Source organism: Enhydra lutris, unplaced genomic scaffold (genome assembly GCF_002288905.1).
Source record: "Enhydra lutris kenyoni isolate GAN:26980312 unplaced genomic scaffold, ASM228890v2 scaffoldscaffold34, whole genome shotgun sequence".
Lineage (NCBI taxonomy): Eukaryota > Metazoa > Chordata > Mammalia > Carnivora > Mustelidae > Enhydra > Enhydra lutris.
Window position 1 is genome coordinate 24367846 of NW_019154118.1, and position 20360 is coordinate 24388205.

General features: G+C 37.8%; 1 protein-coding gene across 1 annotated transcript in view; it reads right to left on the bottom strand.

Annotated features, from left to right (window-relative positions):
- Positions 1–20360, bottom strand: part of LOC111153748 (DEAD-box helicase 10) — a 270832-nt gene that overhangs the window by 212834 nt on the left and 37638 nt on the right. Inside the window, exons 10-13 of the mRNA XM_022512954.1 lie at positions 12397–12498; positions 11159–11246; positions 8295–8383; positions 4971–5433 (exon numbers count right to left, since the gene is read on the bottom strand). Of these exons, the coding sequence (XP_022368662.1) occupies positions 4971–5433; positions 8295–8383; positions 11159–11246; positions 12397–12498 (742 nt within the window). The remainder of the gene's footprint in view (positions 1–4970; positions 5434–8294; positions 8384–11158; positions 11247–12396; positions 12499–20360) is intronic.

A 20360-nucleotide genomic window follows, 5' to 3' on the forward strand; every position in this document is an offset into this window, starting at 1 on the left:
TATATATTCATATTCTTCTCTAACACTGTTTCTTTGGAGGTCAACTTTCTAGCCAGCAGCCAATAAAACTAGCCAAAACACAAGTTTCTTCCCTATTACAGGAGGTCACCCAACCTCTTAGTGCCCTGGTGTGTGATCACACCAGCTGGGCTCTCTCCTTCCCATATCTATCACTGCTCTGTCACTCACGATTCGATCTTCAGTGCTAAGAAATCTGCTTCTCTGCCGATGCCTTGATCCTGTCAAACAGAAAAGGACTATGACAGAGTGGTCTTCTAGAATACATTGCTTGCACCAGGCACTCGGTACCTCTCCTCTCCATTCATGCGCAGGTCTAGAGAGGTAAACACACCAATTCTGTATTCCACCTGTGCGCACACAATGGGCAGCACGAAGTTATTTCAAGTGCTGCGAATTACACCGACATCATCCCTTTACAGCACGTAAACGAAGTACAAATTATGGTCGGCAACAGGACGGAGTAGAAGGAGAACTGTGATTTGGCATCAGAGATAGAACACTGACTCCACCACTGTGACTTTGGAAAAGTCATTTAAAAGGCTTTGTGAAATTTAAATATCATCATCTGCCTTTCCTGTCATGAGGACAAAATGAGAACTCGTAAGAATTTGGAATATGATAAAACACCAAGTACATGATTTTACAATGACAATGACAGGATTATTAAACAAATTCCATGTCATCTGCAATCCAGTGTGTCTCCACTGGCTCCAAACTTTAAAAAAATTCAACAAATCTCCTCCCTTTTCTAAGGAAGCAAGAAAGTAAAGAAAAGATAATCGAGACAAAGAGTAGCCTGTGATATAAGCAACCAGTTCTCTTGTGTGTCTGGTACATTGTCCTCAAAACCAATTCTGAAACAGAAGCAACAAAAATATTTGAACAAAAACAGAGGTATCTGAAAAAGGGCTTAGTCTCCCAAGGGGAATACATTCACTTATGTGTAAATAATAGTATTATTTCCATTTTGAGTATAGTTTGGTTTTCTCTACTTTCTCAGGTCTATCCTTAAAAACAGGTAATAAAGGAAGAAAACAGCCTCCAGTGAGTACAACACTAAAATATAAAATGCAAGAACAAAGGCTAAAATGGAAAGCTGATGGTGACTGCAGATGCAAAAACCACACTCAAAACCAAATGTCTTAAAAACATGATTAAAAACCAAAAAGCTGATGATAATCTGAGGGCAAGTAAATACTGACTTTGAAAGCCCGAAGGTACATAGTAAGTAAAACTGGCAAGACTAAGTGAGGGTGGGGGGTTAAAGGCAGTAAGCCTTTCTATTTCTATTTCAGCCAAAGAACCAATAATTTCAACTCTGGCTGTGTACAGTACTAGGGAATGTGCAGGAATAAAGAGAAAAACATTCCTTTATCAGCACCTCAAAATCCATGCTGTTCCAAACTATTCCTCACATTTGACGTACAGGTCATATACTTTCAGCTTATTACATCTAAATAAAATCATGTAGATATTTTAAAGACAAAAATTTTTATAGTATACCATGCAAATGTATTCTTAATTAGAACTTTACATCATCACTATTAGATACTTTCACCTACTATCTAAGTTCCAAAGGTTGGCCTCCACAGGTATATAATTTAATGAGTGAAAAAAAGGAAGTTATTTATGCACATGTTTATAGAAAATAAAACAATACCTCTTCAGTCATTTTTAGTTAATCAGATAAATCTTACATATTTTCAAAATCTTAGACATTTTTAAAATGTAGGTTTCTAAAAATAAACCCCACATGAATGAATTATATATAACTCACAGCAAATAAAACTATCAAAGTAAAATAAGAAATTCAGTCATTCACTCATACATGAGACATTTCTGAAATTCAATGGAAGCTAGACACCTTATCAGTAAGACATTAATTTCAAAGAATTCAGAATCCAGTAAGGAAGGCAGGCCAAGACACAATTCTGTGTGATAAGGGATATTAAAAAAAGTTTAAAAAGCCAGAGACAGTAACTAATGTTAATGACATTTTGGAGATCAACAGAAAAAAATCAGTACCCTAGCAAGAGAAAAGCAGGGAAAAACAGAAATAATACACATACACAGAGATTATACAACTGAAATAAATGAAAAATGTGTAATAACAGAATCAAAGAAAGGTTAAGTTCAAATGGTAACACATTACTCACTAATATTTTTTCAAAATAATAAAAAAATGTTAATACTCAGTGTTAGAGCAAGTAAATGGGCAATGGCAGACACGGCCAGTGGGACAATGACTGTGACTTCTCTGTAGGATAATTTGGCAAAATGTATCAAAACCTTTTAAAATATGTCACGGTCCCAAAGTCCTTAGAAGAAATTAAGCCAATATCCCTCATGAAGACAGAAATAAAGATCCTTAACAAAATATTAGCAGACAAAATTCTGCCATAGATACAACACATCATGACTAAGTTTATCATAGGAATTTGAGGTTGGTTCAACACTAAAAAAAAAAAAAACAAAAAACAAAAAACAAAATATCAACAGAACTATATGTTCACCTTAACTGATGAAATAAAAAAGGATCTGACAAAATTTTCACCATTTATTTTAATAAACAAGCCAACCCAGCTAGTAATAGAATGGAACTTTCCCACCCTGATAAAAGCATTTATAAAAACACCTATAGCTAACATCAGATGTAAAAGACTCAATGTTTTCCCTCTCCCAGATCAGGCACAGAACAACGATGGCCACTCCCACCACTGCCTTTTCAACATACGGTATAATTAAGAAAATTAAATAAAAGACACACAGATTGGAAAAAAGAAACAAAACCATCTTTCTTCAAAAACCCATGACCATCTACAGAGAAAATACTAAAGATCTCCAAAAATAAAGCCACTAGAATAGGTCAGTTTAGAATGACTGGGATATAAAAATAAACAGTATTTATATATACTGGCAACAAAGAATTAAGAAATTATATTTTAAAAGTATCATTTATAATAGCATTGAAAACTATGAAATAGTAAGAGATGAATCTAACAAAAAATGTGCAAGATAGGCATACTTAAAATTATAAAACCATGCTGCAAGATTCTAAGGCCTAAATACATAAGATATGCCATATTCCATTTTGAGTCAGAAGACTCAAAATGTCAATACTCCCCAAATAGATTTATAGATTTCAACGCAATCTCAATGAAAATACCATCAGATTTTTTTTGCACCAATTAACCAACTGACTTAAAAACTCATATGGAAATGCAGTGGTCCAAAAAGAACCAAAACAATTTTTTTTTAAATATCAAGTTGGAAGAATTATACTACCTAATTTGCGATTTCGAAATGAGTCAGAGACCTACACATACAAGGTCAACCGTGGACAAAGGGTCAAGGTTACTGAATGGAGAATACACTACTTAACAAAGGCACTGGTTCAACTAGACATCCATCAAAAAAAAAAAAAAAGAAGAAGAAGAAGAGGAAGAAACCTTAACCTTTCCCTCACACCATACACAAATATTAAGCAAAAATAAACCCTAGCCTTAAATTTAAGTACTAAAACTATAAAAGTTCTCAAGGAAAACACGGGAGAAATCTTTGTGGCCTTAGGTTAGCCACAGATTATCAGATACTATAGAAAGTGTATCAATTCTGTAAGAAAAAGCGATAAATCACACTTCAAAAATGGGATCAGTATCCCTGTTCTTGATCAATCAAATCAGAATACCTAGGCTCAAATTCCAACTATGCCAATAACAAGCTGTGTCCCTCACTATCTTCCTCTCTGTGTCTTAGTTGCTTTTCCCTTCTACCTATATAATGAGATAGTACCTACCTCACAGGGGGTTATTCAAAAACCAATTGAGATAATGTTTAGAAAATGCCTGATTATACATTAAGCACTCAATAATGATGCTTGCTAACTTTCCAAGATTTTTATTTAGTTACTTGAACACCTATCCAAGTTTCTAAGTTCAAATTCAGTATCCTAAGATTACTCAGAATTTTATTTTATTTTTTTTAAAGATCTTATTTATTTATTTGACAGACAGAGATGACAAGTAGACAGAGAGGCAGGCAGGGGCAGGGCGGCGGGGGAAGGGGGGTGCGGAGCGGGGGGAGACAGCCCGATGCAGGGCTTGATCCCAGGACCCGGAGATCACGACCTGAGCCAAAGGCAGAGGCTTAACCCACTGAGCCACCCAGGCACCCCAGATTACTCAGAATTTTATTAAACACTATATAAAAAATAAGAGCTCAGCTTCATTTTCTATTCAATTCACTTTAAAGAAATGATTAGGAACAAAGGTATATAAAACAGGAAAAGACCTAAGGAAAGGGGAGGAGAAACAGGTTTACTGTGTACCTATAAGTACTCCGGAAAACAGGCGCTTTATCTAAACTATCCCTTTTATTTCTCCTGGCAGGTAGCTATGGAGAAACAAAAGATCTACATGAAACTTTTAAGAAACCTTCCTAAGTGGCCTTTACAAAGGAGTGAGGGCTTTCTATTTAAGTTACTGGGTTGAAATAGAAAAGCAAATGTCTCATTAAAAGTAAAATTCACGCTTAGGGAGATTATATTGTTGTAAGGAACATTTATAATGATTTAAATCAGAAAGCAGTATGTTAAAAATCACAGTGAAGAATCCTCATACCATAAATCATAGAACCCCATCAACTGCCTTCCTTAACACTATAACCATGACTCTGGCTACTTTTAAAACATGCCTCAGAAGAATAGCAAAGGAGAAGATTAAATCTGTGAGCCTTCTTAGAGTTCTCAAAGTTATGAACAATGAAAATTCTCAGGCACTTATTCCACCATTAAACATGGAGAAGGAGGGGAGAGTTCACTGCAAAGTAAGTCATCCTACAAATTTCTCCTAGTCTTCATTTCCCCCACATTTCCGCAAAGGCCACAAAAGCAGCACAGGGTAAGAAATGGCAGGAAATAAGAGAAGACCCTCCCCTGGGGGTAAACTTACCTGTAGATCTTTGTTCTCTTGAAGGTCCAACCCAAATACATTGTGCCGCTTCACTGTAAAGAAATCAGCATCCTGTCCATCCTCCTCCTCCTCGTCTCTGTCCAAGAACTGCCCAGGGGCTTCCTTGGCCTCCCCAGTGCTAGGGACAGATGGAGGCTGAGACTCTTTTGCTTTTGCCAGTTTCTCTTCTGTTTCTTCCTCATCTTCCTTCTCTTCCTTCTCTTCATCACTAATCTCATTAGCCAGTGTGTATTCTGTCCCTTCTGGTCTTTTCCCACCTTTCTGAAGGATGGACATTTTCTCATTAAAGTAGGCTCTGAATTCTTCCACTTCATCATTCGTGAGGGAGGAAGCCCTTGGCTCAATTAGTTTATTATCTGGGCTCACCACCAGTTCCTTGGTGGGTTGTTTCTGCATTTTCTGAAGAAATCTCACCCGTGGTGCCACAGCAAGACCAAGAGACCTTCAATATGAGCAAATGAAAATAGTTACTTTAGTACACTGAAGGTGTGCTTATGGTATTATGCAAGTTTCTCAAGAGTGGAAATCTATCTGGGGAACTGTTTTTGTTTTTGTTTTTGTTTTTAAGATTTTATTTATTTATTTGACAGAGAGAGAGAGACCACTGGTAGGCAGAGAGGAGGCGGGGGTAGGCTCCCCACTGAGCAGAGAGCCCAATGCCGGGGCTCTATCCCAGGACCCTGGGATCATGACCTGATCCGAAGGCAGAGGCTTAACCCACTGAGCCACCTCCGGCGCCGCTGGGAGCTTTTTTTTTTTTTTTTTTTTTTTAAAGAAAATACTCCTATGTACAACTCAATCTTGAAAGGTTAGATGATCCAAAAGGCAAGCCAAAAAATACAGAATACCTGTCAGAAAACATTGGAAATACCCCATTTTTCATTAAGAGGTTAACAAGGTATAAAATAAAGAGCACGAGACCAGCAACAAGGGAACAGCTCAGGTACTAAATCTGCCTATGTCCAGTTTACCTCTTTCAGCCTCAGCTGCCACAAAAATGGGGTAACAGTATCTATCAGGCCCATCTCATAACTGTTGTAACAACCTGTTGTAACAACCTGACTTTGTGAAATGTAAATATTAAAGCTGAAAGAGACATGGACATGGAAAAAGACATGAAAGGACAGAACAGTTCTCTGCAAAAAATAAAAGCGAGTTATCACTGTCCTCTCCTCTTAGACACTTAATACAACACAATCACTTCTATTTTAAAAAAAAAAAAAAAAGGATTTCTAAGCAAGAGATCAAAGAAGAAAAGAAAAATTATTTTCTCTAAGATCAAGATTCACTTTATGATCAGGTCTTTCCCACCTCCTAAGTTCTGACTAACAGATTGGAAATAAACTCCTCAAGCCAGCCCTGCTATGATAAACAGCTAACATTACGACATGGACCCATGGCCTCTCTCCTGGGACAGGATTCAAGAAACAGAGATGTGCAGTGGTAAAAGCAGAGACTCAGAAATGGGACTGTCACCCATAAGCTATATGACCGAAGGATGTTACTTAACCTCTATTCCTCAGTTCTCTTATTGGCAAAATGGCAGGATCAGTATCAACACTGCAGAGTTGTTGCAAGAGTAAAATGAGTTCACAGATGCCATGCATTTAAAATCCTGCCCAGCACACACGCAGCCACTACTGAGCCCTTGCTGTTAATACTGTTATGGGGGCCACAGGGTGGGATCACACACTCACATCCATCAGAGTGTTTCTCTCAGTGTATTACAGCTGTATTTATGTGTTTCTCTCAGCTACTAAAATGTGGAGCTCCTTTAAGGCAGGAGTACATACATCTATAATTTTAATATCTAGCACAATGAACTACACATATTAGCCATTCAAACATGTTTCTTTAGAAACATCATTTTTAAAAACATTCATTACATCCTACATACCTAACACTGCTTTAGGCAACAACGGGCTTCTAAAGGAATGTATAGATCAAGGAAATTACACATCTAAATAAACACAAAAATTAAGCAACACCACATTAAACTCTACAAATTATCTAGGCTCAGAAGTCAACTTTCTGCCTTCCCTAAACATCACCAAAAAAAAGCAAAGGTCTTCAACTGTGAACAGATGAAATTTCCTGGCATTTATAGCAACAAAATGTCCCATAAATATGACCCTCCAGTGTTAAAGTCCCATGCCTCCTCCGTTTGCTAGTATCTCTGTACATCAACCAGAAAACCAGGATAGAACTTCTTTGGAGTACCAAAAAAGGGCCAATAAGCTAAACCATAAATGCACCTAACCTAAACCTATTCAGAAATGGTGAAATTAGTAACTGCTACATAAACAGATAAGTGACAAAAACATGTTATATCCATGGAATGCAGTTTTCCAGCAATTACTTACACAAAGAGTCAGGACCCTCACACTGTTATCTAGTAATCTGAATCATTCTAAAATGTTACAACTGACAAATTACCTGTTATACTCAATTCACAATCTAACATGAAGAGCAGGAAACAGCAGCTCTCCCAGATATGAGTTTTAATCAGACTCCATTAACAGGTAAAGGCATTCAAATTCCTGGAGAGCGGGACAAATATACAGACCTTGCCTTGAAAATACATATTTCATCACAGTCTGGGAAATCTTATGCTGACATTTAATATATGATTAACCTCAAGGGTGCTTCTATAGGATTTTGTCAATGCTTTTCCCACAGGTTAGAATCCCAGTGAAAAATAAGCATCCCTCCTTTATAGCTAAAAAAAGTTAAGAAAAGAAGCCCTTCAAATATTAAGCCAAAACAAAACAAGAGTTCCTTTTTTATGTAATAGTAACCTCAGTTACTAAGCAGGGACATTTTGCCATGGTAACTCTGAGTACCTATAAGAAACACCAAGGGACAAAAAATATTCAGGCAATAAGTAAGCAGTTATGGGGATCAACCTAAAATAAGGGAAGAGATGACAAGACTTATTTCAAAAGCATAAAAAAAGAACAGTCTACAGTGTTCCAGGCCAGTGTTCCAAAGAACAAGAGGACTGCAGACATTTAAAGATTTCCAACAATGCTCATCAATTGTTCTCCATCTCCTTTAAGACAAAGCTACAGGAAACTTCCAGTGTAACTTTCAGAAATTTTCATTTACAAGTAAGAAACAAGAAACAAGAAATTAACACTCAGCTATTTTCTAGTTTACATAATCTTTTTCTTTGCAGATCTTTAACAGATTCTTCTAAAGTAAGGCAGAGCCATTTCAACGAAGCCTCTCAGAGAACCAGGTTTTAGACAATGAGCTCTACCTTTGAGGATTCACAATCAGAACTGTAACATGAATACTTACAGGGCATACTCAGGTATAGGTAACTTGCTCACATCAAATATTTCTTTATCCTTCATCAGATACACGGAGCGTATATAAGAGACAAAACACTGTAAAAATAAGTGGTTTAAATGCATGATATGTAAAAGTCAGGAAGGGAAAAGAAATTTAAACCAGATAAAAGAAAATTAACCAAAGGAACAAATTCAACAGTCGTAAAAAAATCTTAAAAAATAGTTGAGCATATCTCCTTTCCACCAAAAAACAAAACAAAACAAAAAACCTATCTTTTAAGAACTGTGGTATTAGATAAGACTAAATTTGGTTTCATCAAACCAACTCAACATAGACTATCACCTCAAAAAGCTATTCTAGAAGTTGGTATCATTTGTTGAAATACGTACGGTAACACGGGGGAAAAATGTAGGCTTTGGGATCATACAGATGACAATCTGAGCTCCTTATCTTACTGGCTGAGCAAATCTCTTGGGTCTCTGCCAGTTTCCTCTTCTATCAGAGATCACAGCACCTTCTACTTCATGTGTTACAGGAGAAACTAACCAAAACAATAAATCTAGAGTACCTGGGCATAGCTTCTGGAATACAATAAATATCAGTAAATACTAGCTATTAAGAGTAATTATTTTAGTAGTCAAAGGATATGTTTTCCAAGAAAATAAAATGTTACTGTATTTAAAATTAAGTTTAATAAAATGAGAGAAAAAAGTTTATCTCTAAAGCCTTCCATTTTATATTATCATCTCAATTAATTCGCCATCATCATCTCGTGCCATTTTTCTTCTGTTTAAAAAGAAAAAAAGGTATCTTTATACCAAGAACTATATAAACCAAAAAGTAAACATGATCCTGATCCTTTGTCAGTCTTAACATAGGGAACAAAAATGATGAAATACATCAAAGCAAGCATTTATTATTTTAAAATTTTTATAAAGTTTATTTAATTCTCATTTATATATTTTCTGAACTTCAAATTTGTTCTAACTTTACGCCAATCCTTTCTTCAAACCATTTTCCCTGTCTCCATACACATGTAAAACAATGAAAGGCTCCAGTTCAAGGATAATTTTTTCCCCTATAATTGTTCACCAACAAAAAGTAAATAAATATATATATATACTTTTTTAAAAGTAAATATATATATATGCATATATATTATGCATATATATATATATGCATATACATATATATATATATATTGCCCCTGTTGCCTATCATTTTTGTTCTACCCAGATTATAATCAAAGGCTAGAAAATCACTTCTTTGAAACTAGATAGCTTGCCGCTGCTGGCAATGCAGTTAGCCGTTCTGCTAAACCATGCGTGACACCCAATAAATCACATCATTTATTTCAATGCGCATTCTATAATCTTTGTTCTGGAAGGCTCATTTGTTGTATGCACAAACCAGTGAAACATCCTTCTAATGTTCTTTACTTCCCCATTCATAATTGAATGACCTCTTAGGTATGCAGCAAGTCACGACATTTCAGAATCCATGTATAATATTTTTAAATGTGCATACTATTTCCAAAGCTGTTAAAGAGTTAACTCCCAGCTCAAAGTCTGTCTACTAGACAAAATATGCACACAAATGTTTGCATGTTCAAAAATTAAGAAAAAAAATTTTTCCCTTTAAAGGCCTTTTTCATTAGGTTTCAGGTGAAGTGAGCTGTTAGAAACTCAACTTTGCACAGTTCCATATTTGGTTTTATTTCTCCTGATGTATCATGGAAGTACTGAACAAAGTCACACATGGATTTCAGTCTCGGCCTGCTACTTAATACCTTACGTGACCTTGGACAATTTTTAATTTTCTCAATCTATTATTTACTCCTAAATAAAATCCCATCAATACTACCTCCCCGTGTGTTGTTGGGAAGACGAAGTTGAAAGCACATCAAACTGCCATGTAGCAGAGTCATGTCATGACTAAGTGCTTAACACCATGTAAGCATTCAAATTTTAGCTTTCATCACTCATGTTATTTTAAGCACAGTGAGGCTAACTTGATAAAATATAACATAAGTTAATTTTTAAAAAGAAATGTGAGATTTGCTCTTTAAATAAAACTTCCTTCCCGAGAATATTCAGTTTCCAAACCATAACATAAAAGCCTGACTAACTACTGACCGTTTTTCTGCTCCAACTCCTCATCCAGTTAGGATGCTCTTTCCACATCGCCTCCTCCTTCCTTCCCCTCACTTCATCTATCTGCTGAAATAGAATCCAACCTCTGAATCCTAACTCTCTTAACTCACTGCTGGCATGTTATGGGAGATGCAGAGACAGAGATCGTATGTAGATCTCATAACCTCAATGTAAGCAGAAGCATGATGAAAAGAGCTTTATAACAGGGACTCAAATATCTGTCCGTTTAATGACCGGGTAGTGGTAAGCACAACATAAAACTATTTCCCTTCTTCCTTTCCTAAAGTATCTACTGCTGGGCACTCTAAGAATTAAAAAGTAAGTTTCACTGAAAGTGAGAATTCTTTGTATTTGCTAATCAAAAGGATTTCTAAGTCAAAAAAGTAATTAGGGAACATTAAGTCATATTTATAGACTAAAATTTCATTCCTAAAGACAATTTAATAAAAGTGCTACGTTTTCTAGAAATTTAGCCTAATATAAGAAATTACAGTAAGTGTGCTAAAGAAGCACAGAGCTGACTGACAGTTTCCCAGGTTACTCTAAGAAATACATAATCTTTTTAAAAGTTAAAGAATACGAACAAGTTATCTGCGAACTGTACTACTTGAATATCTTTAGCATAATCATGAAACCTAGAAGTAATAGAAAACAGTGAATTTTAACTTTATTATATGGTCCATTCCAACTAAGGTACCCAATTTACCAACGACTTACCCTTTGAGCTCTTTCTTTTAAATCTTGATCTTGTGCTAAAAATGCCTCCAATTTTTTCTGGATGTCTGTAAGTTTTTCTGGGTTGATTCTTTATAACAACAAAAAAAAAGGTTAAACTAGGACATCTCAATTTTAGAAACTGAAGACAGCATATAGCATTTTCATAGTCTTCTCAATATTTTTAAATCTATAACATTATATCTCATGTAGGAGCCAGAGTAGACTGAAATTACACTAGACATGAACTTGACTCACATATTATGCATAACTTGGGGAGGGGAGGATCAAGATCAGAAATCTTTTCTGAAGACCCCATGCTGAGTGAAAGATACTAAGGTTAACATCCAGTTATTATTGGTTACTTCTTATGTCCATGAAGTTGGAACATAGCCTCTCATGGGAGATCTACTGTCCATGAAATAAATGAAATCTAATGTCATTTTTGTAAGTATTTCCATTCTCAGTCAAATATCATAAAATTGTTTTTAAATAATAAGAAGTCAAAAGATATAAATAATGTTTTCCTTACCTGGAAATTAGGTAACAGAATCATTACTTAACTCCACTAAGGGAGGTTACAGGGAAGAATGAAATTCTTTCAGGGGTCTAGATCTCACAAAAGAAATCCCACTTGTTTCCCTGAGTTAGACTGAACCATTTTGCTTTTGCATAACCAGAGTGGTGGTAGGTGGGGATGGATGAGGTGTTCTTTACTTTCTTTTAATTATGAAATCAAAGACACAAAAGGTAGAAAACCCTCACTGAGCCTCAACAATTAATAACTCACAACCTTGTTCCATCGAATCCTTACCCAAACCTTCCACCCCACCCTCAACCCCACAAACACCTTCCAAGTTACTTCCTTCCAAGTAAAGCCAGTGTTTCAAGGACCCAGTGCAGGTGAAACTCTGATCCTGATCAATTCTGCTGACAATCTAAACACCTTCAACAGACAGCACAATCCTCAAAAACGGACATATAACCCTACAAATCTTATCCAAAAGGTATAATCCTCTCAACCCCTAATGCCTGCTGAAGATAACAAGTTCTCTGTTTCATCATATTTTCTCCATGAGCAATCTTCGAAAACTTGTTTAAAAAAAAAAGCAAACAAAAAAGTCACAAACCAGACAGCAGAAGACAAGAGGGAGGAGGAAATTAAGTGTACATAATTCAACATAATAATTCTGTGCCTCCGTTCTCCTAACAATCACATCAAGACAGCCAGCAGTTCTTACTTGATTTCCTTCACAGGCACCTTCTTCTGGAGAAGCTGCTGCACCATCCCTTTTTCTTCTGAGGGAAGCAGAATTAATAAGGCTTCACCATCCTCTTTGTACCTAAACAAATAAACAAAAAAATCTCTTCCACATCAGTGCAATCTACATTTTACATTTTAATAGTCTGACGAACATGTAACACAGAAGCAACTTCACCTAATTAGTAAATTTTAGGAATATCAATTTTTTAACTTCTGTGACAACAGAAAACTAGGGCTCCGAGCATCTTTTTCAAAATCTCACCACTAAATAGAATTGAGTGACTTTTAAGCTGCACCACAGCAGGAGAGCCAGATCCTAAGAAACAAATCAATTAAAAAGAATTTCTCCTTTTTTTTTTCTTTAAGCAGAGAGAGGCAGAGATAGATGAAGAGAGAGAATCTTAAGCAGGCTCCATGCCTAGCACAGAGCCCAGCACAGGGCTCGATCTCATGACCCCAAGATCACAATCTGAGCCTCAATCAAGATTCGGAGTCTTAATGGACTGAACCACCCAGGTGCCCCTAAAAAGAATTTCTTAAATAGCTCTGTGTCTATAGCAGAAAGACAATTTCCCATTCAAGCCACAAGAAAATCATAATATAATTAGTAATTTCAGAAACATGGTACCTAATACATTAAGGAAATCAAATCATCTTTCTGGGGATTTTATACCTTGGGAGTAACCTTGTTCAGTGGTGTCCGTTTTAAGAAAGGGATCTCTGCTCGAATCCATGTGCTTCTTCTCTTCCTTTACCTAGTATAATTCTTACTTCCTGCTAAACCACCAGAAATTTCTATTTAAGTGGGCCACACTACACCCACAGGTACTTGCGCTTTAGTGCCACCTGCATACAGATTTCCCTGATAACTCTGTGTTGGCCATTGTGTGCAAGGAGTAAAACAAAATGGAACTGGGGGTCTGTGTAATTTTTTTTTTAAAGAAACAAAAGAAAAAGTATTCTCATCAAAGCACTCTGTTCAGGGTTCATGCTATGAGGAACAAATTTTTACGTATAAATAAATTATTTAGTGAGAAAGGTGCCAGGCATAAACTGCGAGCAACACAAACAAAAAGAACAGCCCTATCTTCAGTGATCTAACATTCGAGCTGACCAGAAAAACAAACACACACAAAAGCAGGAGATCCCAGAGAACGTCCCCCAAGATGGTACATTACTAAATGTAGAAGGACGACCAATAAATGCCACAAACTCAGAAGTGGAACAGACCACTCGGGCTTAGTCAGAGAAACACAAACTTGTCAAAGCAGATAGAATCTGAGGAGGATCTTGAAAGTCAACCCAAATAGGGAAAAGCTAAGGTCTTCCAAAGAGGGAGAATAGCATGAACAAAGGAGTAGAAACCAGAGAATACAAGGCAAACGTAGTTAACTAAAGACAGGAGAAATCCAACGGAAGCCAGTGTCACTAAATGAACAGCAGAAAAGAGTGCCAGAAAGGGACATCAGAGTCTGGTTTTGGAGGACTCTGGACACCTGTGTCTAGAGAGCTAGAATACCACTGTGCGTAAGTGCAATTTTATCATTGAACACTGGAGGGGAAAACTGTCAACTGTGTTGACTTACTGTAGGTACCATAAAGACAGAAGAGCAATTTTCGCCTCATGCTGATTTCAAAACTCCACTCCTACACACAAGGTGAAATTCCAGTGTAATATCTTTACAGAAATATCTGTATGTGTACATGCGCACACACAGAGAAAAGCATGAAATAAAATCTACCAAAAGTGCTAAGAGTTCTCTTTAATTCATAAATTTAACAAAATTTTAAGGGGCCATTAAATGCCAGGCACTAAAACTGACATAGTTCTGGCTGTCACAGAGCTTACAGACTATCAGGGACAGACAGTAAAACCGGTAACTAACAATAAAGTGGTGTGAGTGTTACAGTGGGCATACGGGAAGCAGTAAAGACACGATCTAAGAGCTCTACTGAATGTTGTCCAGGAGTCAAGAAAACTGCCCCAAGCAAATGACATCTAAGAGCAGAAACCTAAAAAATTAGAAATTAGTCAAATATTAGAGAAGAGTCGAGTTTTCTGCGGAAAAAGGCAGCATTTGCACAAGTCCTTTGGATAGTTTCACCTTCTCTGTGCTTGTTAGCTTTTTCTAGGGTTTCTAAATGCATGTGTTTTAAACAGGGAGAGAAAGGAGTAAAGCTGAAACACATATTTACTCCTTTTACTGTTTCATAAATGAGAACTAATACCAAATACTTTCTCCTCATTTATTTCAACACCAAATATTTCAATTCAAAATGTTTCATCATCACTTATTCAGAAGAAATATGAATTTAAAGCATGTCCCCTACACAGCGTTGGACTAAACCATCTGTGAAGGCAGAGATCACTAGTATATGAGGTAGTAAGGTGACATCCAGAGCAGACAAGGGATGTGAGAGCCTCTCAAATTCCGAAGTCAGTACAGGGGTAAAGAGAAGTCTCAAAGGTATCAAAATAGCATCCACTGAAGCCCAAGGATCTTCAGATGGACTCAGAAGCAGGAGTAATAAGCCTAATCATTACATCTATCTTGTCTACCCATTCATACACCCAGGGATAATCTGGAAGAATGGATCAGGAGTCAAGTCACACAAGGGCTATATCCAAACCTTTTTACAACTTTAACAGCTAAAAGATAGATCTGCACAAGGTTAAGACAGAGTGCAGCACTGGAATTTAAAAGAACAAAATTCCCATACAAAAATGGAAAAAAACGTCCAAAGTCAAATCCTACAAAGCAAGAATCTATCAAAAATATCTTCACTGGCCACTTAACTATTCAACATCATACAAGTCTCTTCCCTGTAGCAATGTAAAGCACAAATATCTCCTCCATGCCAATATCCAAAAATTTCCAGTAAGCTTTCATTTCAGAAATAAAAACATCTCTAAGAAGAAACCAGAAGCACATTTCTTTTCTTTTCTATTTTTTTTCAAATGCTTACAAGGATAGTCTATTTACCCGTGAGTTAGCTTTTTGTATTTCAAAAGCAATATCCAAGGACTGAGGGTTGGTATATGTATAAAGAGAAATAAATGTTCTTCACAAGATCTACATTTTGGAACTCCAGATTAGACAGGTTGTTGTAAGAAACATTCCAAGCAACAAATAAAAAGCCCTGCATCTGAAACACACACACACACAAAAAGATCTCATTTTTACCATCAGTAGTAATATCATGTCACATTTATGCAGCCTTTTAGAATTTAGGAGGAACTTCATTTTACATTAATTTGCTAGTCTTTTACATGCAAGCAAGTGGTAGAGGAAGCAAATAAATTTCTGGAAAGACCAGACTTACTAAAAAAAAACAAAAAAAAAAACAGAAATCTAGAACAAAAACAAAAACCACTGGCTAATCATTATATATCAGAGGCTTTAAACTTCCAGTTCATTACCTTTTTCAGCTCTACCAAGACTTCCTCCAGAAAGAAGGGTCCTTAATAGGCTGATCATGATTGTCTGACACCAAGAAGCTTACCTTCACATCCTACAGCTCACTAGCATTTCTAGCTAAACTTGGGAGACCCATACCACTGACTTCTGGGTCCCAAGAGTAATTCTTCCACTGAAATAACCTCGAAACAACCTCTGGCCAGAGGAAGGAGAGAAAGCCCTACCGTTCTGACAATAAATTGCCTTTTACCCAATAACCACTAGTCCTCAACTACTCCAATGCCTATTCCCCAACACACCAACTCCACTCCAGCTGAAACTTTAAGTGTCCCTTAAACTTTGTCCACTCAGACCTCCAACCACTGCTGTAGCAAGATCTGGCAGTGTTCATGACTACCTGGCTATTCTCAGTTCCCCCGGCCTGGTTCTCCAAGTTACAGATCAGGCTGGAAGAGAATGTTAGAATAATTCCCTTCTTGTAATTTTAACAATACATATGCAAACATATATGAAAGTTTTTGTAGGTGGTGAGATGCAGGTGGTATGTTCTGCCAACATCTAGAATCTATATCGTAAACAAACACTATTTTTATAACAAAACACAAGTTATTACAAAGTAGAAAGCAAAAAGTGTATATGCTTTTTAAAATCTACATCTTTTGTGCCATTCTCACTTCACTGAACATCTTAGTATTTATCTTACCACTTAGTACTATCAATATTAGGGTACTTCCTTATCTCCACCAGTATATCTGAGGACATACATGAACATACTTTTCCCACCCACCATACATTTGTATCTAAAAGCTGCTCACTAAGTACCTGGTGAGTGGACAGATGAAAACAAGCCACCAGAGGGTGCATAACCAGACTGGATTTAGAGTCAAAAGAACTGAACCCGAGCCCCAGCTGTAGTATTCATTGGCTCTGTAACTGTGGATAATGAGTCACTTTATCACCATACACTGCATTCTTTTTATAAATTAACGGTTTGAAGGAAACAATCCAGGTCCCTTCAGAATCTAAAGTCCTATACCTGTGATTCTTAACATACAAGCTGTTGTCACAATATAAGTAGGACCAGGAGGTGGAGAAACAGAGACAACTCTTGGGCACACTCTGCGATTCCAAAGCCTTCTTTCTGTGCCCCCCCCCCCTGCATCTCCTTCTCTCCTCCCTATGCCTTTACCTTACCTGTGGCAACAGCCCCACGGCGCCTGTCACTGAGGGACAACAGTGCACTCGGCCCTGCAAAGGCACACAGGCAGCCACAGGAATCAGACTCCAAAGCTTCTGTTCCTCGTGCACAACGTGGCACAAAGGAGAGCTTATTCAGGGAGAAGGGGGATCTCTGACTCATAGAACATCTAAAGACTCTACACTAGATTTAAAAGAAAAAGACAGACTGGGAAATATTCTGGGAAAAATAAAGTCAAGTGTAGCATGAGATCTTGGAAATACAGGAGGTATACCAGAAGACATTCAACAATTTGAAACAATTCAGGGGAACTGGAAAGAAAGCAAGTTGGCTAACGTGTGTCGCATGGAAAGCTTCTAACAAACTGATGACGAACAAGGATTTAGGGAATTCACAGAGAAAGGGCAGAAATCATTAGAGTCCATCAACTCTGGCCCCAGAATTTTAAAAAAGACTAAGTGTTTATATGTTAAAAACAAGAAGAAAACACATAAAAGTAGTGCCTACAAATTATACTAGGTGAAATTATACTTTCTGGAAATTACTGAAAGAGGTGATTAACCCCATTTTATAGGAGAAGAAACTGAGGCTTAAAGAGATTAAGAACTGGTCACAGAGTCCAAATCCATCAGGCAGCAGAGCCAGATCCAAAACTAAATTTCTTGACTTTTTTTTTTTCTTAAGGATTTTATTTATTTATTTGACAGGCGGAGATCACACATAGGCAGAGAGGCAGGCAGAGAGGCAGGCAGAGAGAGAGAGGGAAGCAGGCTCCCTGCTGAGCAGAGAGCCTGATGCGGGGCTCGATCCCAGGACCCTGAGATTATGACCTGAGCCGAACGCAAAGGCTCAACCCACTGAGCCACCCAAGGTGCCCCTAAATTTCTTGACTTTTAAAGAGAGTCTTGGTCAACTAGGAAATATGTGTCTCTCGGATTCCAAATAAAAAAAGAAAATGGATATAGTTTTAGTTTACCTTCATGATCATGAATGGCAGCAAATTTAAGTAAGGTATCTACCTACCTTCCTTCTTCCAGCACCTGGCTTTCATGCCTTCTGGAAGCCCCACCTGAGAGCAGCAGCCACTAGATTTTACTAAATGAAAATATCTGGTCATAGGGTCATAGGAGTCATAGGGTCAGAAGACCCAAGTACAAATCCCAGCCCTGGCATTTCCCAAGGGATCTTAGACACATTTTACCTCACAATCCCTGAGAAATCATTTCCTAACAAAACAGCCTCTCCCACAAGACCAATATAAAGACCAAATGAGTTCTTGTATTTGTTCATTTAACAGATATCTGAGTGTCAGAAAGTAAATGGCTAAGCCACAACCCGCTCATTCCCTTAGGAAAGAGGATCCTCTGGCTGAAAATGAGAAAGTGACACAGTCAAGTCTCCTCATAAATATACGAATGACAGGCCTCCTGGGAAACAAACATGGCACACGCTAGCATATGAGCCCTCACCTACAGATGCTAAGGACAGAATGTCCCAGGTCTGTTTAAAGGTGTGGATATAAGGGATAGGTCTCTGTAGGCAGCGTGAGACCAAGTACACCAATGGCCCATCTGTGGAAGGGATAAACGGCACAACCAGCTTAGCGACTGTGAGGTCAGACTGGGCCAGAGACTACCCTGAGATGTTGAGAATGGCCCTGTGGAACTATGGTGGAGGTCCCAGACCTCTTATTGCTCACAGATCCCTTACCATTCGTTACCTTCCTATATCCTTGAAACTGTGAGGAAAGCTTGATATTAGGTGTGATAGGCAGCTACTAAAATGGCTCCCAGAAATCTGGGCCTTCTTGCATTCACACCCTCGTGACCCTCCCCACACTGAGTAAGGCTGATTTGTGGAATCATTAGGATATGACAGGTAAGATGGAGTTTGAGTTTCAAGTCTAGGTCACAAAAGACACTGCTGCTTCCACTTTATCCTGTCTTACTCTCTCCCTTACTCTCACTGATGAGGCCATCTACTATGTTATTAAAAAAAAAAAAGCCCCACAAAAAGAAAAACCACAAGCAAGGACCTCAGAGGCATCTGCAATGTGAATGAGCTTGTCATGGGACCCACCACCAGCTGAGCCTGCAAGTACTGTGTGACACCTTGACTACAGTCTTGTAAGGACACAGATGAGCAGCCAGGGATGAGCCGCACCTGGATTTCTGATCCACAGAAACCGGGAGAAATGGTTCTTGCTTTAAGCCACTGTACTGTCCTACTGCAGTAGCACAGTATACTGTGGTTATACTGCAGTAGCTTAATTAATTTTAGGTAAGCTCTGATTCCTGAGTCTGATCTGAGAAAGTAATTGTGTTATCTCAACCGTCTACTCTGTGCCAAGCCCTGTTTAAAGCACTCAAGGTATATCAATTAAGTAGACATATTTCCTTGCCTTTATGGAGCTTATATTCTAGTGAAGAGAAAGGAAAACAATATACTAAGGAAAAGCCCTAGTATATTTGAAGGTACTGGTATGGAAAAAAGAAAGTACAGAGCGAGGTGAGGAGGAATGATTAGTGCAGGTTAAGAAAGATAGCCATGCAGATGCTCAAGGAAAAACCATTCCAGAAAAAGAAACAGTAACTTAAAGGGGCCATGGAGGGGAAAAACATGCCCAGCATGAAGGAGAAAGAGCTCCACCAGTGTGGAGCATAGGGGCAGAGGGAAACAGAAAGTACAGTTGGAAGGGCTTGAATAATATCAAGTCACTGGCTTTTATTTGGAGTGAACAGGAAGGCATCAGAGCGCTGACATGATCTGACTTGTGTTTAAAAGGATCACTGTGCCTGCTGTGTTGAGAACAGACTGCAGGAGAGCAAGGGGGAAGCTCCCAGAACAAACTGACTCCTAAGAAATATCAGCCCACTTAATCAACCTCTGTAGCTAACCTGGCCCATCTCCATCCCAGCTCAATGCTTTTTTTTTTTTTTTCCCCCAGCTCAATGCTTTTTGATGCAAAATAAAGAACTGGTTTTGCCCTTTAAAAAAAAAAAAAAACCTTCAAATTTCTAAATGGCAACCAGACCAAGGCAGAAAGCCATGTAAAGAACCATTATCCAGGGCGCCTGGGTGGCTCAGTGGGTTAAGCCTCTGCCTTCAGCTCAGGTCATGATCTCAGGGTCCTGGGATCAAGTCTCTCATCGGGCTCTCTGCTCGGCAGGGAGCCTGCTTCCCGCCCCCACCGCCTGCCTCTCTGCCTACTTGTGATCTCTCTTTGCCAAATAAATAAATAAAATCTTTAAAAAAAGGAAAAAAGAAAGAACCATTATCTACCTAGAAGAAGCAGGCTGAAAATAAGATCTTCATAAATCTAAG